This window comes from Poromitra crassiceps (assembly GCF_964638095.1).
Source record: "Poromitra crassiceps genome assembly, chromosome: 19".
In the NCBI taxonomy this organism is placed as follows: domain Eukaryota; kingdom Metazoa; phylum Chordata; class Actinopteri; order Beryciformes; family Melamphaidae; genus Poromitra; species Poromitra crassiceps.
In genome coordinates, this window is record NC_139646.1 from 27,483,662 (window position 1) to 27,510,024 (window position 26,363).

General features: G+C 46.4%; 1 protein-coding gene across 2 annotated transcripts in view; it reads left to right on the top strand.

Annotated features, from left to right (window-relative positions):
• LOC310794216 (E3 ubiquitin-protein ligase SMURF2) overlaps positions 1-26,363 on the top strand; it is a 104,424-nt gene that overhangs the window by 24,001 nt on the left and 54,060 nt on the right. Inside the window, exons 2-4 of one of the 2 annotated variants that reach the window (XM_083656165.1) lie at positions 7,350-7,388; positions 13,247-13,355; positions 21,845-21,996. In XM_083656165.1, the coding sequence (XP_083512291.1) occupies positions 7,350-7,388; positions 13,247-13,355; positions 21,845-21,996 (300 nt within the window). The remainder of the gene's footprint in view (positions 1-7,349; positions 7,389-13,246; positions 13,356-21,844; positions 21,997-26,363) is intronic. The other variant, XM_083656166.1, reaches the window with a different exon arrangement.

Consider the following 26,363-nt stretch of genomic DNA (forward strand, 5'->3'; position numbering starts at 1 on the left):
CTCTCTCTCTCTCTCTCTCTCTCTCTCTCTGTCAATCTCTCTCAGCATCTGTCTCCACAGCCTCTCTCTCTCTCTCTCTCTGTCAATCTCTCTCAGCATCTGTCTCCACAGCCTCTCTCTCTCTCTCTCTGTCAATCTCTCTCAGCATCTGTCTCCACAGCCTCTCTCTCTCTCACCATCCTTTCTCACAGTCACACATCTAGCTGGCTCGCCCCTCTTTCTTCCTCTGTGAATAATGCAGTGAATAGAATGGCGAGATGAATGGAAGTGCGCTCGGTGCAGCTGGCATTTTGATGAGGAGTATTTAAGGCCCAGAAGCAGCAGTCCATTGATTTGGCGTTGCCTGGTGGCAGTGGGGGGCGGGCCTTATGCTGACTGGTGGCACAGAGATGTCTGTCATATGCCCGTATGTCTGAGACAGAACAATGTCCATATGGCACATTTAGCAGTTGGAGTCATTCCATTATTGCTGTGATGAGCTTGAATAAAAGAGTGAATTGGGTACTGCTAGAGCTAGATGTTTTTTATGTCTCCCCGCCGGCAACAGCTGTGGTCAGAGGCATTCTGCTTTTAGCGTGTCCCTCCGTCAGTCCGTCCATACGTTCATCCACTCCAGGATGAACTTTTAGGGCATCTGACTGAGTGCAGTGTGAAAAAAAGCAGGGGTGTAAATGGGGAAAAGGGGAGGAAGGGGAACGGGCACTGCAGTAGTAGATATATCGCAATATTGCCCAGCCCTACCACCACCCTCACCACTCCTCCTCCTCCTGAGGAGGAGGAGCTCTCAGATGAATGACATCATTGGCATCCTGAGCATTCACTGGGCTGGAGAGAGGCTGAGGGAGGTTGTGAAATGGAGTAATGGCTTTTCATAGGAAGTGTCATGTAGATTAGAAGGCCAGTTTGGCGCCGAGGGAGGGATATGAAGTCACAGCACAGCTAGCACAGCTAACACAGCTAGCACAGCACAGCGCAGGGGTTCAAGCCAATAGCAGGGGTTCAAGCCAGTAGCAGGGGTTCAAGCCAGTAGCAGGGGTTCAAGCCAGTAGCAGGGGTTCAAGCCAGTAGCAGGGGTTCAAGCCAATAGCAGGGGTTCAAGCCTTGCCCAAATGGATTTGACCTTGGCCAAAAGGGTCACCCAGTGTATCCCTTTAAGCCGTCTAGAACTGTATGACATCATCGGCGACCTGACCACTTGTTTTCTTTGGTGCTGACAGACAGACTTATAATGCGCCTTCTCATAATACGCTCTCCAGCGCCCCCATCAGGCCGATTAGAAAGATATTTCTAGAGCATCTAATAACGACCAAGATCTGTCATTGGGCCAAAGTTCAGGGCTCTGTGATGTACCAACTCACGGGAATTTGCGTTGCGGCAGAAAAGCAATCAAATGCTAACTATTGTTAGCATCAATGCTAGCGGACTTTTTAGTTGTTAATAAAACCACATTTCCAGAGATGGCAGTGACAACAGCATACACACGGGCTATACGGGTCTTACCTACATGTGTATGAGGGGGGATTGTGTTCACAACATGTACAACTAACGTAACTTGCTGGTCTGTCTAACCAGAGAGAGATGGTGAACAGTGCAGACACACTCCGATAGGAGGGAGCGCTTGTCATGTACACCGGCGCATGCTGGAACTTGGCACGAGCGGGCGGAGTTTTCTCTTTCATTTCTTCCTCCATAAAATGAACGATGTTACCGGTGGGCATGCTACGTAATCGCTAATTGTAACACCGGTAACACGTCATCTACCGTGGCAAGCCTAGTGTGTGCTTGCCTGGTGCAGTAGCATAAAGGCAGTCACGTACACACACTCCAACCTCGTGTGTGTGTGTGTTGTGATTCGGGGAAGAGGAAGCTATTTGTTTAGCCTGGGAACAATGCTGTGACTGAGACAGCATGGGGCTGCAGCAGGACGCCTCAATGACTGCCACTAATGGCATATTGTGTGTGTGTGTGTGTGTGTGTGTGTGTGTGTGTGTGTGTGTGTGTGTGTGTGTGTGTGCAGGATTTCAGGTTTTTTCTGAACCTGCCAATCAAATTAATTTCTAATGAAAACAAGGTTGCTTTCCCAATCCATTATTAACCTCAACCTCAGTCCAAGAACTTGCTTTAGCCCAAACCAGTTTAAAGAGCTCAACTGGCTCCCCGGTGAAGATAAGAGTTCAACAGTTACAACTTAGCATGGTCTATCAAATATTGCATGAAACTAAATCTGCTCATTTAAAAACCTCCTGGAAAAAAATCCTGCTGAGTAAGCTTCAGTAATATAAAAATCCTGCTGAGTAAGCTTCAGTAATATAAAAATCCTGCTGAGTAAGCTTCAGTAATATAAAAATCCTGCTGAGTAAGCTTCAGTAATATAAAAATCCTGCTGAGTAAGCTTCAGTAATATAAAAATCCTGCTGAGTAAGCTTCAGTAATATAAAAATCCTGCTGAGTAAGCTTCAGTAATATAAAAATCCTGCTGAGTAAGCTTCAGTAATATAAAAATCCTGCTGAGTAAGCTTCAGTAATATGAAAATCCTGCGGAGTAAGCTTCAGTAATATAAAAATCCTGCTGAGTAAGCTTAAGTATTATACAAATCCTGCTGAGTAAGCTTAAGTAATATACAAATCCTGCTGAGTAAGCTTAAGTAATATAAAAATCCTGCTGAGTAAGCTTCAGTAATATAAAAATCCTGCGGAGTAAGCTTCAGTAATATAAAAATCCTGCCGAGTAAGCTTCAGTAATATAAAAATCCTGCCGAGTAAGCTTCAGTAATATAAAAATCCTGCCGAGTAAGCTTCAGTAATATAAAAATCCTGTTGAGTAAGCTTCAGTAATATAAAAATCCTGCTGAGTAAGCTTCAGTAATATAAAAATCCTGCTGAGTAAGCTTAAGTAATATAAAAATCCTGCTGAGTAAGCTTCAGTATTATAAAAATCCTGCTGAGTAAGCTTAAGTAATATAAAAATCCTGCGGAGTAAGCTTCAGTAATATAAAAATCCTGCGGAGTAAGCTTCAGTAATATAAGAATCCTGCTGAGTAAGCTTCAGTAATATAAAAATCCTGCTGAGTAAGCTTCAGTATTATAAAAATCCTGCTGAGTAAGCTTCAGTAATATAAAAATCCTGCTGAGTAAGCTTCAGTAATATAAAAATCCTGCTGAGTAAGCTCCAGTAATATAAAAATCCTGCTGAGTAAGCTTCAGTAATATGAAAATCCTGCTGAGTAAGCTTCAGTAATATAAGAATCCTGCTGAGTAAGCTTCAGTAATATAAAAATCCTGCTGAGTAAGCTTCAGTATTATAAAAATCCTGCTGAGTAAGCTTCAGTAATATAAAAATCCTGCTGAGTAAGCTTCAGTAATATAAAAATCCTGCTGAGTAAGCTCCAGTAATATAAAAATCCTGCTGAGTAAGCTTCAGTAATATAAAAATCCTGCTGAGTAAGCTTCAGTAATATAAAAATCCTGCTGAGTAAGCTTCAGTAATATAAAAATCCTGCTGAGTAAGCTTAAGTATTATAAAAATCCTGCTGAGTAAGCTTCAGTAATATAAAAATCCTGCTGAGTAAGCTTAAGTAATATAAAAATCCTGCTGAGTAAGCTTCAGTAATATAAAAATCCTGCTGAGTAAGCTTCAGTAATATAAAAATCCTGCTGAGTAAGCTTCAGTAATATAAAAATCCTGCTGAGTAAGCTTCAGTAATATAGCGCAAAAGCTTTCTTTAAATGGTTTGAATCTCTTCTTCTTTTGATTCCTTATTGTTCTATATTGATGTTTGTTGTTTCAGAGGCGCTGGCAGAGAACCTGCAGAAACAAGTTCGTACACCACACAAAGTTCACTGTGACCTGTGGTCAAATGAGGCGAACAGACACGTCAAGTCAAGTTTATGTGTATAGCCCTAATTCACAAGCATGTCTCAAGAGGGCTTTACAGAGAATATGTCTCGCTAATTCTAGCTAAGCACTACCAATAAACATGATTTAACAATCATATTAGAGAGAGGGATGGGGGGTGAGAGACGGGAGAAGGGAGAGAGAGGGGGGATGTAGGTGTTGCTGTGAGGAGCTGGCTGACGGTTTCTCCTGTTAATTATCGTTAATTATCCGCACGTCTCTCTCATCCGTTCTGTCCCTTTACGTCTACGGACAGCAGAGAGACATACAAGCCAACCCCAGGGTTTTTATTGCTGTCGTTAGTTACTACAGCCATGTGTATAACGCATGCCACCATCGCTATTTTCTAATAATAGATCCTAACGCAACAGAAACGTAATCGACAACGTTAACTAACGCTGCTAGCTTCCTATTAGCGCTGCTGTAACCTGGACTGTCACTGAGTTCGATGACAAGTTGACAGCTGTGACAGTGATGACACTGATCAAATACTATCTCATTGTTTTTAAGCTCAATAAACACCGATCATATTTGAGCAGAATTTCTCCCATCCGTCCGGCACATTGACATCTTGTCGGACACGGTGACCGGCACCAATTGGAAACGCTGCGCTGACCGCGGCGTGAAGCTTTAGTCACTTTGCTCGTTCTCTCTCCAGGTCTGGGGGTCATTAAAGCTATTGAAGGGAGGTGTCAGCGCTGTGGAAAAGATCCAGGTTCAAGCTCAACGCGTCAGGAGACATTGTCATCCCACACTTTTCAATTTTGACCGGGTGTGGTCTTCGTAGTCTTAGTACAGGCTTGGTTTCACTCATTTCAAATGATGGAGGCTCAAACTTGACACCACTCATTTTGAACTCTTCAAGATGTCTTGAAGGCTGACCTGCATTTTGCATCCTCCTTGCGGTGGTCGGGTTGCATTTAATGGCGCTCCACACCAGGGTGTGTTTCACTTTCTCTGCGGATGTAGGGACTTTTAGGTCACTGAGTGGTGCTGTTTGTTTTCTGCGTGGTGTTTTGTTGCAGACAGGTTAAACCTCACCGTTTGCCTGTCAGGAATGGCCTTGCCAGCTCAGAACAAAGACAAATGTTGGCTTATGCAATATTTGAAGTGCTACAAGAATGGGAGTTCTTTGTTCGCCCTCAAAGCCTTTTGGCTGTGAGACTTGTTGGCTTTTTTCAGGCCTTTTTTCCGGGTTCCAGATTGACACTCTGCTGTTGAACATCATCTCCTCTGAAACCACCCTGAACCACAGTGTTGAACATCTCCTCTGAAACCACCCTGAACCACAGTGTTGACCGTGCTCAGATTTGGTAACACTTGACATTTCTGGGCGTGACGTTGTGTGGATGAAATACTGACGCAGCAAAACACAAACAAATGGACTGATTAAAGAACCATGACTGAAGGAGCCATGCGCTTTAGGCTTGCAGACGGCCAGGAAGCCGTTCACCAAAGAGTTGGAGTGTGTGTGTGTGTGTGTATATTAGGGCTGGGGGAAAAAATCGATACACCCATAGTATCGCAATATTTTGCCTGACGATATTGTATCAATATCTGGACGCCAAGTATCGATATTGCAAAAAAAAAAAAAAGAGTCAATCCTCTGTCTCAAAAAGCTGTGAGTACATGTGATTTGTATTTACAAGCCCTGGCTGGCTTTAATTGGGCAGTATAAACTTACATGAACCAAATATAAACGGTGTAATCGTACCCCTAGTTTGTGAATGACTCAGCTGTCTTATTTTAGCCCTGTTGTTTTGAAGCCAGACTGTGGTTAATTAACATTTAAACCAGAGCTCCTCTTGCAGTTATCCGCACAGTTATGACAATGCAGCTTAGGAGTGCAAAAGGTCAAAGGTCAGTCACCAGAGGCCATGTTGTTTTTGGAGGCTCATTTAACAGTGAGGGCTACATGCATGTTATGTCAGAAAGGTGTCTTTCCCTCCCTTAAGAAACATAGGGATTTCTTGTTAACTCTATCTAACTCTAATAAAATGACTGTTAAAACATATAAAATAGTGTTTTTATTCTTTTGAACATTTATTTTAGATTTAGAATGTAAATTGTCTATCAAATATAATACGCTTTAATGCAGTGGTAGCCAACACGGCGCCCACGGGCGACCAGGTGCCCGCGGGGTGGCGCTGTGGCGCCCGCAGGCCACGTTCAGAAAGATGTAAAAAAAAAAGAAAAAATTGACACAAACAAGACAAAACAGACAAACAGGCTCAGACACAGGGGAAAGAAAGGAAAAACAAAAAAATATAATCAGAAAAATTATTTTGTATTTGTTTTTCTCCTCCCTTCCCACAATAACACACAAATGTAGAAAATAATTGGTTTAACAATGCATACGTTTTAAAAACGTTTATTGTCTGTGTATAATTTATTGTCTGTGTATAATTAATTATTGATTAACTATTTTGATCCACCTGGGCTGGGGTCAAAGTTTAGTTTTACGTTACGTCACTACGTCATTCACTCTGCAACAGTGCGACTGCCAGCTGAAGAAAAAACATTACCAATTTCAAGAGGAGTGGGAGGAAGAGTTCTTCTTCACAACAGTGAAAGAAAAGAGTGTATGTCTCGATTAAACGCATAATACTCATTATTTAAAGGTAAATCGAGCAAATTTCAACAGGTAGCCCCCCACATGACTCTCTACCCTTCAGGTAGCCCTCGACCTCAAAAAGGTTGGTGACCCCAGCTTTAATGTAATGTAATTTCAAATAACATCAACATTTATTTTTGGCACAAGGCCTTCTCCATCCAGATCCATCTTTGGCCCTTCATTTGGACACCTCTGTGTTTACAGTGAGGACAGCTTCACCCCAGGACTTGCTGGCAGCTTCACCGAGTTCTAGTTGGCCTGGCTTCCCCCAGTTAGCATCCCAATGAGCATTAAAACTACATTAGCTACAGCACCCCATTCCCAGCATTTTTCACACCATTTCTCAGGCCACCATCATTTTAAAATACATTTTCTTACAACCCAAAATACTATTTTTAGGCGATCGTGCATCAGCAGGCTAATAAAAAATACTGCTGTGCCTGCAGTGTTCCATTAAACCTGCCTCACAGCAGATCTCAGCTTTGCTAACGTATAACATTTTGGGAGCCTAATGTGTGCCAATAGAGCAGGCGAGGCCACGCAGCAGCCAGCTGAGCTGCAGGGCGGGCGAGGCCACGCAGCAGCCAGCTGAGCTGAGTATGCTAGCAGGGTGGGCGATGCCTAGCGAGCAGAGGAATCACGCGCGTTGCCTAGTAGTAATCTCTCTTTTGGAGAGTTGGTCATGTGATGAGCAGGAATGTCCTCTCTGACTAATATACCTGGCGTAGTCTCGTAGGGTTTTTGTGAATCTGGTGCTCGCTCTGCCTGTTTGGCCTTCTAGTGTTTTGTGTCATGTGTGAACCTGTCATTAAACATCCCTCTCTGCCTCCTCTCTTCCAGTCCTGTGTGCCAAGAACCTGGCGAAGAAAGACTTCTTCCGTAAGTAGAGCCTATTTTTACACCTTACTATTCCTGTCCTGTTTGAGTCCCTGGTGCGTTACAATGGGCTTTGTCAGCACTGGCAGCTTGCTGGCTTTTGAAGGCTGTCTTCAAGTCCCCTAGGAGCCGTCTGTCTGTTCTATAGAGCAAGATGCCTGAGTGAAACGCAGAGGGACCTACTGCCCCACACGCACACACACGCACGCACGCACACACACACACACACACACAGAGGGACCTACTGCCCCACACGCGCGCGCACACACACACACACACACACACACACGCACACACACACACACACACACACACACACACACAGAGGGACCTACTACTAGCTAAGTGCTACTAACGCATAGAGCAATTAAGCCCCAATTAAGCAATTAAGCCCACTGTTCGGAGGTGCTACCTACAGTAGGCTCCACTAATGGCCCATTTCCACCGCTGGTATCAGCACGGCACCGCCCAGCTCGTCTCGCTTTTGTGTCTCATTCCACCGATCAAAAACCTGGCCAGCCCGGGTTGAGACGGGGTTGAGTCGTGCTAGTTTTGGTCCCTGCTTTGTTGAGGTTCCAGCGCTGTGAACCCGGTACCATACGGTGACGTGAAAACACTGCAGACGACTTGATTGGTCAGGCAGAATTGTATTGACTGTATCTATTGTCAATGCTGGATACCAGTTTAGTGGGGCTTACCTTCTCTTCTGTTCTGTTAATGTTATTTCCATCAGTCTTTTGTGTTGCTGCCTTCAGCTCTGGTGAAATAAAATCCATCTCCTTGCTCAGCTTTAACACGTCCGCTCCTCGGGAAGCCCTTTGTAGGCGGGGATTTAGCGAAGCCGCGGTCTTGCCTGGTGAGAGGCCGCCGGGGTAGAGGCTTCACGTCTCCCTGTAGCGCAACCCCCGTCCCTCGCGCAGCGCATGCATGTGAGTTTGAGTAACAACAAAGTGATATCCATTCTCCTAGCCGATTGTCACATTTGCCCATGTACACTGTAGGTCATTTAGAGGCACCAGTATTTCATAAACAGTTTAAAAGTTCTGTGTATGGATTTAATTTTAACGTTATACGTTATAGCCTACTTCGGCTATGGGCGGAGGGCAGATATGCGGTCGCTATGACGACCAGGTGTGGGCGGAGGCGAGTAAACTTGCTATGGAAACAGAGTCTATATCAAGTAGAGACGAGTAAGACCAGGTCGAGTAGAGCTGTACTGTGCTGTTATATGTGGTGGAAATGAGCCATAAGGGGCCCTTTACACGAGGACAGTTTCTGGAAGAAACGACACAATAGCGTTTCCTTCACACCTTTTCCTTCACACCTTCTCCCTGTTACATGAGCGCTGTTGAATTTTTTAAACGCCGTAATGTACATGCCAGGTCACTAGGTGGCAGTGTGATGGTCAACGGGGCGTTGCTCGTCGCTGACGTAGTGACGGAGCGTCGTACAGTATTTGCATATAATCCATGTCATGTACCTCCTCAGAATAACAGTCTTGGATAAGGCGTAGAACTGCCAGTATTATCTGGTTCTGCCACGTAAGCACCCGCAACATCAACGAGAGCACAACTGTAAGATCCATGTCTGCTTCTCTTCCTGTTGTTTTCCTGACTGAACTCGCGCACGGCTATGACGTAATCACGTGTGCCGCGTGTGCCGGTACGTCAGAGTTCCTGAAATGAGCCGTGTCAAAGCGATTACATGGAGCGCTCAGCGGGAAGCATCACCAAGAATTTCACTCTGGAGGGTGGTTTCAAAATGTGTCGTTTCCTAAGCGCAAATTCGCCGTCGCCGTCTAAAAGGGAGGCACTAACGATAAAATAATTCCCCGTCACCATAGGAAACCGTCCTCGTGTAAAGTGCCCCTAAGAGACACTCATTGGATTGGACAACCCTGCGTGGTGATCACACGCACACACACACACACACACACACACACACACACACACACACACACACACACACACACACACACACACACACACACACACACACACACACACACACACACACACACACACACACACACAGAGGGAAGTCCTAACGTAGCATTAATTGGCTGAATGTCACTGAACAGGTTTGACTTGTGTGAGGTATCGGTGCCCAGAGACTCTCGAAACATCAATTCAAACACACACACACACACACACACACACACACACACACACACACACACAGAATGGCATTTGTATGAGCCATAAAATAAAATAGAATCCCGCATCAGATTTCCCTTTGAATGAGAGACTGTGAATGACATGTCTTTGAATGAGAGACTGTGAATGAGAGACTGTGAATGAGAGACTGTGAATGAGAGACTGTGAATGAGAGACTGTGAATGGCATTTGCTCTTTACCTGGGTCTGTCTCTGTTTAAAGCCACTGCTCTTTACCTGGGTCTGTCTCTGTTTAAAGCAACTGTTCTTTACCTGGGTCTGTCTCTGTTTAAAGCAACTGCTCTTTACCTGGGTCTGTCTCTGTTTAAAGCCACTGCTCTTTACCTGGGTCTGTCTGTTTAAAGCCACTGCTCTTTACCTGGGTCTGTCTCTGTTTAAAGCAACTGTTCTTTACCTGGGTCTGTCTCTGTTTAAAGCAACTGCTCTTTACCTGGGTCTGTCTCTGTTTAAAGCAACTGCTCTTTACCTGGGTCTGTCTCTGTTTAAAGCAACTGTTCTTTACCTGGGTCTGACTCTGTTTAAAGCCACTGCTCTTTACCTGGGTCTGTCTCTGTTTAAAGCCACTGTTCTTTACCTGGGTCTGTCTAAAGCCACTGCTCTTTACCTTGGTCTGACTCTGTTTAAAGCCACTGCTCTTTACCTGGGTCTGTCTCTGTTTAAAGCCACTGCTCTTTACCTGGGTCTGTCTCTGTTTAAAGCCACTGCTCTTTACTTGGGTCTGTCTCTGTTTAAAGCAACTGCTCTTTACCTGGGTCTGTCTCTGTTTAAAGCCACTGCTCTTTACCTGGGTCTGTCTGTTTAAAGCCACTGCTCTTTACCTGGGTCTGTCTCTGTTTAAAGCCACTGCTCTTTACCTGGGTCTGTCTCTGTTTAAAGCCACTGCTCTTTACCTGGGTCTGTCTCTGTTTAAAGCCACTGCTCTTTACTTGGGTCTGTCTGTTTAAAGCCACTGCTCTTTACCTGGGTCTGTCTCTGTTTAAAGCCACTGCTCTTTACCTGGGTCTGTCTCTGTTTAAAGCCACTGCTCTTTACCTGGGTCTGTCTCTGTTTAAAGCCACTGCTCTTTACCTGGGTCTGTCTCTGTTTAAAGCCACTGCTCTTTACCTGGGTATGTCTGTTTAAAGCCACTGCTCTTTACTTGGGTCTGTCTCTGTTTAAAGCCACTGCTCTTTACCTGGGTCTGACTCTGTTTAAAGCCACTGCTCTTTACCTGGGTATGTCTGTTTAAAGCCACTGCTCTTTACTTGGGTCTGTCTCTGTTTAAAGCCACTGCTCTTTACCTGGGTCTGTCTCTGTTTAAAGCCACTGCTCTTTACCTGGGTCTGTCTCTGTTTAAAGCCACTGCTCTTTACCTGGGTATGTCTGTTTAAAGCCACTGCTCTTTACTTGGGTCTGTCTCTGTTTAAAGCCACTGCTCTTTACCTGGGTCTGTCTCTGTTTAAAGCCACTGCTCTTTACCTGGGTCTGTCTCTGTTTAAAAGCACTGCTCTTTACCTGGGTATGTCTCTGTTTAAAGGCACTGCTCTTTACCTGGGTCTGTCTGTTTAAAGCCACTGCTCTTTACCTGGGTCTGTCTGTTTAAAGCCACTGCTCTTTACCTGGGTCTGTCTGTTTAAAGCCACTGCTCTTTACCTGGGTCTGACTCTGTTTAAAGCCACTGCTCTTTACCTGGGTCTGTCTCTGTTTAAAGCCACTGTTCTTTACCTGGGTCTGACTCTGTTTAAAGCCACTGCTCTTTACCTTGGTCTGACTCTGTTTAAAGCCACTGCTCTTTACCTGGGTCTGTCTCTGTTTAAAGCCACTGCTCTTTACCTGGGTCTGTCTCTGTTTAAAAGCACTGCTCTTTACCTGGGTCTGTCTCTGTTTAAAGGTACTGCTCTTTACCTGGGTCTGTCTCTGTTTAAAGCCACTGCTCTTTACCTGGGTCTGTCTGTTTAAAGCCACTGCTCTTTACCTGGGTCTGTCTCTGTTTAAAAGCACTGCTCTTTACCTGGGTCTGTCTCTGTTTAAAGGCACTGCTCTTTACCTGGGTCTGTCTCTGTTTAAAGCCACTGCTCTTTACCTGGGTCTGTCTCTGTTTAAAGCCACTGCTCTTTACCTGGGTCTGTCTCTGTTTAAAGCCACTGCTCTTTACCTGGGTCTGTCTAAAGCCACTGCTCTTTACCTGGGTCTGACTCTGTCTAAAGCCACTGCTCTTTACCTTGGTCTGACTCTGTTTAAAGCCACTGCTCTTTACCTGGGTCTGTCTGTTTAAAGCCACTGCTCTTTACCTGGGTCTGTCTAAAGCCACTGCTCTTTACCTTGGTCTGACTCTGTCTAAAGCCACTGCTCTTTACCTGGGTCTGTCTGTTTAAAGCCACTGCTCTTTACCTGGGTCTGTCTCTGTTTAAAGCCACTGCTCTTTACCTGGGTCTGTCTCTGTTTAAAGCCACTGCTCTTTACCTGGGTCTGTCTCTGTTTAAAGCCACTGCTCTTTACCTGGGTCTGTCTCTGTTTAAAGCAACTGTTCTTTACCTGGGTCTGTCTCTGTTTAAAGCCACTGCTCTTTACCTGGGTCTGTCTGTTTAAAGCCACTGCTCTTTACCTGGGTCTGTCTCTGTTTAAAGCCACTGTTCTTTACCTGGGTCTGTCTCTGTTTAAAGCAACTGTTCTTTACCTGGGTCTGTCTCTGTTTAAAGCAACTGTTCTTTACCTGGGTCTGTCTCTGTTTAAAGCCACTGCTCTTTACCTGGGTCTGTCTGTCTAAAGCCACTGCTCTTTACCTTGGTCTGACTCTGTCTAAAGCCACTGCTCTTTACCTGGGTCTGTCTCTGTTTAAAGCCACTGCTCTTTACCTGGGTCTGTCTGTTTAAAGCCACTGCTCTTTACCTGGGTCTGTCTCTGTTTAAAGCAACTGTTCTTTACCTGGGTCTGTCTCTGTTTAAAGCCACTGCTCTTTACCTGGGTCTGTCTGTTTAAAGCCACTGCTCTTTACCTGGGTCTGTCTCTGTTTAAAGCCACTGCCCTTTACCTTGGTCTGTCTGTTTAAAGCCACTGCTCTTTACCTGGGTCTGTCTCTGTTTAAAGCCACTGCTCTTTACCTGGGTCTGTCTCTGTTTAAAGCCACTGCTATTTACCTGGGTCTGTCTCTGTTTAAAGCCACTGCTCTTTACCTGGGTCTGTCTCTGTTTAAAGCCACTGCTCTTTACCTGGGTCTGTCTCTGTTTAAAGGCACAGCTCTTTACCTGGGTCTGTCTCTGTTTAAAGCCACTGCTCTTTACCTGGGTCTGTCTCTGTTTAAAGCCACTGCTCTTTACCTTGGTCTGTCTCTGTTTAAAGCCACTGCTCTTTACCTGGGTCTGTCTCTGTTTAAAGCCACTGCTCTTTACCTGGGTCTGTCTCTGTTTAAAGGCACTGCTCTTTACCTGGGTCTGTCTCTGTTTAAAGCCACTGCTCTTTACCTGGGTCTGTCTCTGTTTAAAGCCACTGCTCTTTACCTGGGTCTGTCTCTGTTTAAAGCCACTGCTCTTTACCTGGGTCTGTCTCTGTTTAAAGCCACTGCTCTTTACCTGGGTCTGACTCTGTTTAAAGCCACTGCTCTTTACCTGGGTCTGTCTCTGTTTAAAGCAACTGTTCTTTACCTGGGTCTGTCTCTGTTTAAAGCCACTGCTCTTTACCTGGGTCTGTCTCTGTTTTGGCCTCACAGGATTGCCAGATCCCTTTGCCAAAGTGGTGGTGGACGGGTCGGGACAGTGCCATTCCACCGATACTGTGAGAAACACGCTGGACCCAAAGTGGAACCAACATTATGATCTGTAAGTCATGCTGTCATTCATACTGTGAGAAACACGCTGGACCCAAATTGGTTCTGTATAACTGAGTGGATTTATATAGCGCCTTATAAATCCAATCAATTATACAGAACCGATTTGGGTCCAGCGTGTTTCTCACAGTATGAATCTATGTCCTGTTTTTATAAGACCAGTACATGCAGTTGTTTATTTTAATTATGGATGATAATACAATGCAAAAAAGCAAGTGAGAAAAAATAAATCATGTATTGGAGAAAAAAAGTGATGCATCGATTTAAGATGCATCGAGATGCATCAATAATCGTAATCGAATCGAATCGTAGCCCTCTGAATCGTAATCGAATCGTGAGGCCAGTGAAGATTCACAGCCCTATGCAGGAGCAGCCATCTATAAAGCATTGAGCTGTTTAGACTGTGTTTCTAAATCAGCCAGCGGTGTCTAGCATGCTACAGATCTACTGCTCTGGGCTCTGAAATCTGCCTGGCAGGGCAGAGTTCGAACTCACAGCAGTGGATCTACAGATCGAGCCTGGAGCAGTGTAGATCGACACACTACGTGTGTTTCTGCTCTACTCTGCACGTGTTTGTCGTTTGCATGTTCACACAAACATGCCTGGCCTTTCTGGGTGCACACTTTAGTTCCACACACAGGCGCACCTGTTTCGACACCAACCTCAGATCCCCTCTGTCCTTCACATGGCTCTCTTCCCCCCCACTAGCACCCTCTCCCTGAGGCGGGTGCCTTCCCCACCGGCAACCCCTGGCCTCTTCCTCTGCTTCAGGAAATGGCTGACATGCCACAGAAAGCAGATGGGAGTGTGGACTTGGCAGACCGCCAGCTCGCCATCATCCCCCCCCCCCCTCCCCCCCTCTCCAGCTTTCAGGGGCGGAGTCTGCTCCCAAGTAGGGATGGGAATTTCGACTAATTTTCCCGCCGACTAGTCTGAAATTGTATTGTCGACTAGTCTATAAGCAAGAAAACTTGCAATTTAATATACATATTAACACATTCACTGCCAGCCGTTTTTTTTTACTGTAGGTAGCTTCTGCCAGAGGGTTTTTTTGAGGATTCTGGCTCATCTTTCAAGACCCGAGGATTCTTTTCTGCTAAGATTTTGTGAACACAAAATATCTCAAAAGAACTAATAGAATGTGTGCTTTCTCTGTCTAAAAGAGTTAGTTTGTAGAGTTAGTAGTTATGTAGGCATTAGCACTTGAATACAGCATGGTTTCAGCGTCTGAAAATTTAAGCTGAGATAAATAGCTTTTTGTGAAATTCGATAGAACAGTCACTTTAACCATTCATTTTTGGCATCAGTAAGACGTCAGACATCTAAACAATAGTTTTGAACAGTAATTTCCTCCATAACAGCAGGAAACACCCCTCTCCTTCAAACTCCTCCCTCCGTGTGTGTTCTTCTTGGCTGCAGCGGGCTCGTTTCTGCTGCTGCTGTAACCTCGCGTCACCAGGCTCACTGCTTTGCTGCTGCTCCTGTCTGCTGGCGGCCGCTGGGCAAGTCTGGATGGGCTCGCTCGTTTCTTGGGTTTTCGGTTGAGAGCTTTGATGAAGCTTTTGCGATTCTGGTCTTATTTATGCTGCGTGTTTCAAAGTGTCTTGCACCCATAATCTATTATGCAAATTTGCAATCCCCCCCCGCCAGCTCCCAAACGCGAAAGCGAAAGCGTTTTCGCCAATCCATTTTCATGAGAATGGCTTCCTCACACTGCTTTTTGCTTGCCTTCCCCTAGTCTGGAGAGCACTGTCGCCACTTAGTGGGTCGGTGGAATGGGTTGTACACGTTCGGTGGCTCCAATATTTTTATAGGAGACGTGGGGGGCATTGATCCACGTCCCACCGTCAAAATTTATTTTGTTATTTTTTTGACGACTCAACTCGTCATTGGCAGTCAACCGTTGGATTTTTTTTGACGAGTCAACTCGCCATTGGCAGTGAACGTGTTAAATAAAAAGTTTAAAAGTTAAAAATTCAAATGTTTCGTGTATTTAGGAGCTATTTTAGCCCAAACATTCAGTACAAGCTGTTAATTTAAATTATATTGATGGTAACAACAACTGACTGAATAAAGGTGAACAAATTAAAGAGAAATACATTTCTGATACGTTTGCCAATGCAATGCATGGCATTTATTATGAATAATGTTGTAGGACGGAGTTCCAGCGTGTCTTGCATGATTGTGTAAGCTATTTTTATGAAGGTGCTATATAATTTATGTTTACGTTCTAGACAGCCAATGAGTAGGCTCTTATGTTGAAGACAGGAATAATAATAATAATAATAATAATAATAATGATTGGATTTATATAGCGCCTTTCCAAGTGCTCAAAGCGCTTCACAGAATCATTATTCGTTCACACCATTCGTACCGGTGGTTCGAAAGCTTGGCAGCCACACATCGGCGCTCAACGGCCCCTCCGACCACCATCATTCATTTCTACATTCATACCAATCATACGAGGCAAGGAGGGTTAAGTGTCTTGCCCAAGGACACAACGACAGCAGCTGGGAGGGAGCGGGGATCGAACCGCCAACCCTTGCGTCATTGGCCGACCCGCTCTACCTCCTGAGCTAAAGCCGCCCCGGAAACGGAAGTGTGTGTGTTGTTGTGGGGGCTCTTGACGCTAGGTTATCCTGGAAGCGGAAGAATAATAGAGCTGGCGTCTCATGCTGAGATTGTTCAAGATTGGAGTTGCCCTGTTTATTGGTTTTTATATCAAAGTGTTCACCTTATGTTCAGACCTTACAGTGGGTCAAATTCTTCCGGGTCTTTTTAACACTTCCGGCGGTCACGGTGCAAAATAAGAGAGTTGTTTTTGGAGCGGACAGTGCAGGGGGTAAAATAAAGAACGTAGCCTACTACTTTGAGCCCGGTACACAGCCAGCAAGCGAGTATCCACTGTTAGCCAGGTCAGATAACGTTATCGTCGACAATGACGAGCACTTTCTTGTAAAACATACCTGGACTCCAACAAAGAAAGCTTGAGATAGTTTTCTCTCCTCCGAGCGCTCGAGCCACTTATGTCTATAAGACCCGCAGACGTTAAGGTAATTCCCTGGAATGCGAGACTTAACGAGCCAGTTACATGGCGTTGCATTCTTAGACATTGCCGTTTGCTTTTATTTGGCATGTTACATACAATTGGCTAAATTATTAGTTAATTCAGAGTTAGATGCTGCTCAGCCTGTTTACAACGAGGCGGAGGCGTGAAGAACAAGATGCAGCGTTTAACCGACTAGTAAAATACTAAACGGTTAATAAATGAGTAGGCGGTTAAACGATTAAACGACGCGCACATCCCTACTCGGGTTATACTGTATAACGTTACATCCTAACGTTACAGCTGCTCTTATCTGGTTACAATCATATAACTCGCAAAGTCAAACTCACTTTATGTCTGTGGTAACAGCAAAGGCATGTTGTTGTTGTTGTTGTTTGCAGTTGTAGCTTAATCATTAACCTTACATTTACATGATTAGAGGAAAGTATTGCTTCTGATGTTTATGTGTTTGGTACGTCTAATATCCTTGTTTAGGCCTGGATTTGGAAACTAGACTATAATAAACATTATTTACGGATGTGTTTTTATAGAAAACAAAATTAACCTTAAAGGAGGACTTACCCCCTAGATATGTATTAGAACAGTGATTTGAAAATACCTATGGAAAAAACCAAGAAATGACATATACTCTTGTCTATACTAGACTCTTTGGCTGTGTTAAGTCAAGATTTTTTTTCGGAAATCGACGCCATTACAGTTTGCCTACTGCCTCGAAAATAATTTATTTGAGAGGGGCAATATCTTTATAAATATCAACAATTAGCCAACGCTGGTGGCCTGTATGGAAACAGAAAATCCTGAAATGGTTGATAGTTATATCAATTTGGCCATTCAGTGGCGAACTAGAAATTTAATTATTTTTGTCCCATTTTGTCCCATGTGTGTGTGCGTGGCTTGCATGTGGCTTGTCTAAACTTACGTTAAGAGCCTCGCTGCTCGCAGCACACAGCACACAGTGAGGACAAACCTCTCGCTCTGGGGTAACACAATGCGAGATTTCTCCACGTAATTCCCTCGTCTAACTAGAGATAAACCGCGCAATGAAATCCGTTTTTAATTTGCGTTTTGGGGCTTGGGGAGAGCTCTTCTCCTCCTCACACTGTTCCCATGCGAATCCCCCCGAGCAGCACACACACACAGACAGAGCCAGTCGCTCTGCTCTGCTGACTTGATTTCCATAAAAGTTGGCGTTGCTTGTACACAGTGATGATATTATATTAGCCGATATGTTTAGAGAAGCTTTGTCACATTGTCACGTCGTAGTATAGCGTTATATTTTACATGTCCGCTAAACTGCGACGAGATTTGTTTGCTGAAATGTCAGACTGTTGAAAGCCCCCGGCCCCGCCTCTCACTGCTGCTGTGTGCTGCTGCTGCTGCGCGCCCCCGCGGGTGCATGAGAGAGCAGACTGGCCGAGAGAAGTGCTTCTGAAGTCGGACTGATAATATAAACATCATCATTCGAGCTTATCCAGGTAAGATATCAATAAAGTAATGACACATTCAGCGGGAAACTAACTATAATTAAGACATGTGCCAACTTTGACGACGTTTGGTTCAGTATTTTAAGAGCAAACTTCAATAGGAATAGGCTTGGAGTTCTGAGGAGCCGAAAGGGTACAGGGGGGGTAGGGGAGTAATTATCTTGAAATCCCATAGTCTTTGGGAACACTGTGACGTCAAAGTGTTCCTAATCTCCCATTCATTTGAGAAAAAAAAAAAAAGCAGTCTTTGACCCTAAGAGGGCGCTTATGCCAGGTATGCTGCTGAAAAATGATACAAATGGTAAAATGGCAACAGTTTGGTGTCAAATGTGGAAATTCTGACCAGAATTCTTCACACATCACCCCCAAAGTCATATATATTGGTTAAAAGCTGAAAAAAAGTGTTTTGGAGGTAAGTCCTCCTTTAACTGAATTTTCTACCTGCTCTGAGCCCTGAATTATAACCAATCCAGTCCTTTTTACAAGTTTAAAAAGCATTTTTTGGCAGAGCTTTTTTGACAACATCAAACAGGGACACTAGAGCGGCGCACAGAGTTGCATTTTCTACAAGCACGATTTACACAAACCGTATCCAACATTATAAAACGGCTCTCTCAAATCAAGCAATCTGATTGGCTCACAGCTGTGGTATATTGAGCATATATCACACTCAATATACCACTCATTGGATCTATTCTGAAGTGCTCGTGAAGTGATCAAACGTTGATAACTCGAGAGAGAAGCCCTAGATGATTCCTAGTCTTTAAATATCCACTTCTTAATGAGCTCTGTAATTAATCTGCTTCATGGACGAGAAGGTTCTAGCCATGGGCATCTGGGTCAGCGCAGATCTGTCAGGAATTGAACCCGGGTCTCTGCGGTGGTGCTCCCGGCTTGGTCAGACGTTCCTACAGACACACTTGGCTGTGTCTGTGGGTTGGAAGTGCCTCCTCTCGTCAGTCGGGGGCACCTGTTTGTGGGGGACGGGAACTGGGGGCGAATAGCGTGATCCTCCCACGCGCTTACGTCCTGCCGGTGAAATTCCTCGCTGTCAGGTGAAAAGAAGCAACTGGCGACTGCACCTGTATCAGAGGAAGCATGGTGCTAGTCTACAACTCTCCCCGGATCGGCAGAGGGGGTGGAGCAACGACCGCGACAGCAGGGGGGAATTGGCCAAGTAGAAATGGGGGAGAAAAACAAAAAAACACTTCATGATAAAAAATAAAAAAAAAGATTCTAGTCTTCAGACAAACGGTATTAAATGCCTCAAATGAGATCATAATCCACGTGTGCAACATAGCACAGGTCCAGACACATCTGTATCTCCAGAGAGGTGGCAGTGAAGCATTCTCAGTGCGTCCTCCTGATCCAGCTTTTAGTAAACGACCAGAAACTCCAATCAGCAAAGTTTGAAAGTTCCGGCCGGAACACACAAATGTTGCAACTTGAGTCAAACCACAAGCTTTCCCCACGTCTGTTGCTTTGCTCCCATAACTGGGAGCGTTTGTTTTGTTGTGCTCAGGAGGAGGGAAAGCCCCACCCCCACCGCTCATATACAACATCATGCAGGAGCGTTTGTTTTGTTGTGCTCAGGAGGAGGGAAAGCCCCACCCCCACCGCTCATATACAACATCATGCAGGAGCGTTTGTTTTGTTGTGCTCAGGAGGAGGGAAAGCCCCACCCCCACCGCTCATATACAACATCATGCAGGAGCGTTTGTTTTGATGTGCTCAGGAGGGAAAGCCCCACCCCCACAGCTCATATACAACATCATGCAGGAGCGTTTGTTTTGATGTGCTCAGGAGGAGGGAAAGCCCCACCCCCACCGCTCATATACAACATCATGCAGGAGCGTTTGTTTTGTTGTGCTCAGGAGGGAAAGCCCCACCCCCACCGCTCATATACAACATCATGCAGGAGCGTTTGTTTTGTTGTGCTCAGGAGGGAAAGCCCCACCCCCACCGCTCATATACAACATCATGCAGGAGCGTTTGTTTTGATGTGCTCAGGAGGAGGGAAAGCCCCACCCCCACAGCTCATATACAACATCATGCAGGAGCGTTTGTTTTGATGTGCTCAGGAGGAGGGAAAGCCCCACCCCCACAGCTCATATACAACATCATGCAGGAGCGTTTGTTTTGTTGTGCTCAGGAGGGAAAGCCCCACCGCTCATATACAACATCATGCAGGAGCGTTTGTTTTGTTGTGCTCAGGAGGAGGGAAAGCCCCACCGCTCATATACAACATCATGCAGGAGCGTTTGTTTTGTTGTGCTCAGGAGGAGGGAAAGCCCCACCCCCACCGCTCATATACAACATCATGCAGGACCGTTTGTTTCGATGTGCTCAGGTGGAGGGAAAGCCCCACCCCCACCGCTCATATACAACATCATGCAGGAGCGTTTGTTTCGATGTGCACAGGAGGAGGGAAAGCCCCACCCCCACCGCTCATATACAACATCATGCAGGAGCGTTTGTTTTGATGTGCTCAGGAGGAGGGAAAGCCCCACCCCCACAGCTCATATACAACATCATGCAGGAGCGTTTGTTTTGATGTGCTCAGGAGGAGAGAAAGCCCCACCCCCACCGCTCATATACAACATCATGCAGGAGCGTTTGTTTTGATGTGCTCAGGAGGAGGCAAAGCCCCACCCCCACCGCTCATATACAACATCATGCAGGAGCGTTTGTTTTGATGTGCTCAGGAGGAGGGAAAGCCCCACCCCCACCGCTCATATACAACATCATTCAGGAGCGTTTGTTTTGATGTGTTCAGGAGGAGGGAAAGCCCCACCCCCACCGCTCATATACAACATCATGCAGGAGCGTTTGTTTTGATGTGCTCAGCGGGATGGAAAGCCCCACCCCCACCGCTCATATACAACATCATGCAGGAGCGTTTGTTTTGTTGTGCTCAGGAGGGAAAGCCCCACCCCCACCGCTCATATACAACATCATGCAGGAGCGTTTGTTTTGATGTGTTCAGGAGGAGGGAAAGCCCCACCCCCACAGCTTATACAACATTGTGCACAGCTCAGCATCACGCTGGCTAGGCTGTCATTAGGTGTGTTTGTGTGTGTCAGTGTGCGTTTGTGATTGTGTACGAATGTTCACAGAGTGTGAATGTGTGTGTGCCTGTGTGTTGTTTGTGTGTATTTACCATCAGGGCTGTCTGGCTCTCAGGCGGCGGTGGAGACGATCATGGGGACTTCCTCTGTTCTGCAACCACGACTAGACTGGCCTCAGCCACACTCATCCACACACACACATACACACATACACTCACACATACACACACACACGCACGCACACGCACACACACACACACACACACACACACACACACACACACACACACACAGTTGCTTTACGAACAGCTAATCTGCCCCATTACACAGTCTGAAAGTCTACACCGCAGACTTCTGAGTGCATTGTTCTGTTCTTTTCAGGGAGAGATGCAAAAAAACAACTAGTATCAGTTTGCAGGGTTGGGGAGTAACGGAACACATGGATTAAAATACAGCATTTAAATGGTAAATTGACTGCTTTTATATAGTGCTTTTATCCAAAATGTTACAATGTTCACTTCACACAGACACAGCAATTTAGAGAGAGAGTGGCGTCAGCGGAGGACCAAAATGGGTGACTCATTAGCCAATGAACAGCCAGGAAGGGGTCTCGCGCTACTTTTGAATGCTGAAATAAAGCTGATAATGTACAATTTGATAAAAATAAAAAAAAACTCGTCTTGGCATTTTTTGTACGATTGATTTTTGGAGAGTTGCTTGTGTCGCCTGGCTGTGTTCCTCCAACACACATTCCAGCAAAAACACAAACCAGCAAAAACACAAGCAGCATTCCCTCAGGAAGGCTTGTTCTCTACCACTGTGTCCTCACTGTGTCCTCTCTGTGTCCTCGCTGTGTCCTCAGGTACATTGGAAAGTCGGACTCCATCACCATCAGCGTGTGGAACCACAAGAAGATCCATAAGAAGCAGGGTGCTGGCTTCCTGGGCTGTGTCCGGCTCCTGTCCAACGCCATCAACAGACTCAAAGACACTGGCTGTGGGTCCACAACTACATGTGTGTTTGTGTGTGTGTGTGTGTGTATGTGTGTGTGTGTGCGCGCGCGCGCGCGCTGTGCCTTAGTAACCACCAGGCGGCAAGCTCAGGCTCGAACAGATGAAGCCTATGTGGATTTCCTCTTGTGTGAAAACAAATAACACAAAAAAATGCTGTTGTGGACAGCGAACGTCTGGACCTAGTCTGACTCACTGGAAGCAGGCTGCAGGGATAAGCTCTGCCTAGTCTGACTCACTGGAAGCAGGCTGCATGGATAAGCTCTGCCTAGTCTGACTCACTGGAAGCAGGCTGTGGGGATAAGCTCTGCCTAGTCTGACTCACTGGAAGCAGGCTGCAGGGATAAGCTCTGCCTAGTCTGACTCACTGGAAGCAGGCTACAGGGATAGGCTCTGCCTAGTCTGACTCACTGGAAGCAGGCTGCGGGGATATGCTCTGCCTAGTCTGACTCACTGGAAGCAGGCTGCGGGGATATGCTCTGCCTAGTCTGACTCACTGGAAGCAGGCTGCGGGGATAAGCTCTGCCTAGTCTGACTCACTGGAAGCAGGCTGCGGGGATATGCTCTGCCTAGTCTGACTCACTGGAAGCAGGCTGCAGGGATAAGCTCTGCCTAGTCTGACTCACTGGAAGCAGGCTGCAGGGATAAGCTCTGCCATTGGCTCCGACTATTTCAGTCAGAGCACCAATTTGAAACAACATCACTAGCGAGCAAGCTACACGCTGAAAATGGCAAGTTTTGACAAAGACTTGGATTGTGCAATAAAGTAGGCCTGCTTGGTTCTTTGGGTGGATAGTTGTAAAGATAATGGAGCTTTTCTTCCCGCTATCCCAGAGTGAGAGTAAGAGCAGCCAGACTCTCTCCTACAGCGCAAAATGGAGAGAGTCTGGAAAGTGAGACTAGTCTGTACCTGATTCAGCACACATAGTCCAGAGCTCCTGTTCCTGTCTGAAAGAGAGCGGTGGGAGCGTGGTTGGGTTCTAACACACATGTATGTGCAGTTTGTGCACTCAGCACGGACAGACAGACGGACGGTGTGTGGACCAGACGGAGTGTCTCCAATAACAAGACACCGTCTTTATGTCCAGGACCCAGAGTGACTGTCTCTGCTATGCCTGTGTTTTCTCTGGCTGCATCAGTCCACCCCAGGTAGCTCGATGTGTAGTTCTTTCAACACTGCTACTGCAGCGTCCCCAGCTAACAGCCTGCTGCTGCTGCTCTGCCAGCTAACAGCCTGCTGCTGCTGCTCTGCCAGCTAACAGCCTGCTGCTGCTGCTCTGCCAGCTAACAGCCTGCTGCTGCTGCTCTGCCAGCTAACAGCCTGCTGCTGCTGCTCTGCCAGCTAACAGCCTGCTGCTGCTGCTCTGCCAGCTAACAGCCTGCTGCTGCTGCTCTGCAGCTAACAGCCTGCTGCTGCTGCTGCTCTGCCAGCTAACAGCCTGCTGCTGCTGCTCTGCAGCTAACAGCCTGCTGCTGCTGCTCTGCCAGCTAACAGCCTGCTGCTGCTGCTCTGCCAGCTAACAGCCTGCTGCTGCTGCTCTGCAGCTAACAGCCTGCTGCTGCTGCTCTGCAGCTAACAGCCTGCTGCTGCTGCTCTGCCAGCTAACAGCCTGCTGCTGCTGCTCTGCCAGCTAACAGCCTGCTGCTGCTGCTCTGCCAGCTAACAGCCTGCTGCTGCTGCTCTGCCAGCTAACAGCCTGCTGCTGCTGCTCTGCCAGCTAACAGCCTGCTGCTGCTGCTGCTCTGCAGCTAACAGCCTGCTGCTGCTGCTCTGCCAGCTAACAGCCTGCTGCTACTGCTGCTCTGCAGCTAACAGCCTGCTGCTGCTGCTCTGCAGCTAACAGCCTGCTACTGCTGCTCTGCCAGCTAACAGCCTGCTACTGCTGCTCTGCAGCTAACAGCCTGCTACTGCTGCTCTGCCAGCTAACAGCCTGCTGCTGCTCTGCCAGCTAACAGCCTGCTGCTGCTCTGCCAGCTAACAGCCTGCTACTGCTGCTCTGCCAGCTAACAGCCTGCTACTGCTGCTCTGCCAGCTAACAGCCTGCTGCTGCTGCTCTGCCAGCTAACAGCCTGCTACTGCTGCTGCTCTGCCAGCTAACAGCCTGCTGCTGCTGCTCTGCCAGCTAACAGCCTGCTACTGCTGCTCTGCCAGCCATTCATGGCTGTCAGATTTGTGGCCATGATAAAAAGGAACAACTCCTTGAGGCAACAGAGATGGGAAGTCTGGCTGCTGCACAGATCTGCTGCGCGTGGGACCAAATCAATCTGCAGCAGCACGGCCAAGTGGAGCTTGTCAGGCAGAATGTCAACGTAAAATGTTTCTGTCAAGGAAGGAAAATCTCTTTTTTGCTTGGAGCCGTAGTCCAGCTGATATATGACCACTGCTTGGAACAAGATGCAGAACGTTGTATCGGAGCGGTTGTACGATATGAATGATCAGTCCTTGTTTGGCCTGGCAGTACAGTAGCTTTCAGGCTAATGTGGCTAACATAAGGGGGAACAACAGTGTTTGTGGAGACTAGGTTCCCGATCTTCTCGAAACCAGACATACACATTCTCAAACTGATGGTCGAACTGAGGGGTTCCCAAACTTAAGAATAAGTTTGCAAGTTTCTTTTGCGGTCTCGTGTAGGAACTAGCTAGCAGCTAGCGGGTGTAGTTCGGTCAAAAGAAAATAGTTCCTACATGAAACTGCTCATAACGAGGTCTGTGGATTATCTTGAGTAACCGGGTCATGGAGATACACAGATACACTCCGCAGTCTCTCTCTCTCACACAACACACACACACACACACACACACACACACACACACACACACACACACACACACACATCATTACCTTGTTTATGGGTACTGATGGGCTCTGTGCGCACAACTGTCCCGTGGGACTTGGTGTGTGTGTGTGTGTGTGTGTGTGTGTGTGTGAGAGAGAGAGAGACTGCGGAGTGTATCTGTGTCTAGATCTCTCCGGGGTCTTCCTGGCTTGTGTTTGTGTGTCTCACTGTCTGGCAGCACTCGCCTGTCCTCAGGAGAGCAGACAATGCTCCTGTACTTACCCAGCATATAACAAGGCTGCTAACAAATGTATATGTCAACTAGAAAAGTGCACTCAGCAGAGTGCAGATGTCCACCAGGCGGCGCCACACCTAACCATTGGCCAACCCCAAACCTGACTGCGAAGAGAACTACTGGCAGATAACAAGGCAACATGAGCATTGTTTAATCGAGTTTGGCATACGGCCAAGAGCAACGGCATGTATCGTGTTTATAGCCTTATTATAGTCTTACAGTAGCAAGTTGCCAACAGAAATGACTTGATTTAAATGTAAGAATGTAAGAACTCTTTCTTACAGGTAATGTACACCAGATGCGTTACAGAACCGTAAAAACTGCCGGATCGACTCTCGCCCATGTTAATTGATGGGCGATACATGTTAACACGTTCACTGCCAATGACGAGTTGACTCGTCAAACACAATCCAACCGTTCACTGCCAATGACGAGTTGACTCGTCAAAAAAAAAAATATATTTTTTTTTGACGGTGCTACGTGGATCAATGCCCCCCACGTCTCCTATAAAAATATTGGAAGTATTGAATGTGTATAATCTATTTTACCGACCAACTAAGTGGCGACAGTGCTCTCCCGACAGAGAGAAAGCCAACCAAAAACAGCCGCGGGAGCAAGCCATTCTCAAGGAAATGGCTTGGCGATTTTACAGTCATCAGTCACCAGACTCGCCCGAGAGCGGCTGCTGCTGCCGAGAGCGGAGAGCGGTGCTGGCGTGGGGGATTGCAAATTTGCATAATAGATTATGGGTGAAACACACTTTGAAAAACCCGCAGAAAGGCCAGAATCGCACGCATTCCGAAAACCCAGAAACGAACGAGCCTCATTCTCATACTGTAGGCGAAAACGCTTTCACGCTGCTGCACGGGCGCACAACGGTGGGGGGTTCCAAAAATAGCCTGGTTGAAAAACACAGTTTGAAACACGCAGCATAAAGCCTAGAATCGCACAAAGCTTCATCAAAGCTCTCAAACCCAAAAAACAAGTGAGCCCTATCCACACTCGCTGCCAGGGAGGGAGGCTGCTCAAACTCGCAGCAGCAGCAGCAGAACACTCGCTTGTGACAAACGCAGGCTGAAAGCCACCAGACACGCCCACGGAGGGAGGAGTTTGAAGGAGAGGGCGTTCAGAACTATATTGTTTAGATGTCTGATCTCTCACTGATGCCAAAAATAAATGGTTAAAGTGACTGTTCTGCCTGTTTGATTGAATTTCACAAAACTGCGATTATCTCAGCTTTCACTCTCAGACAGCTGAAACCATGCTGTACTCAACGGCTAATATCTACATAACTACTAA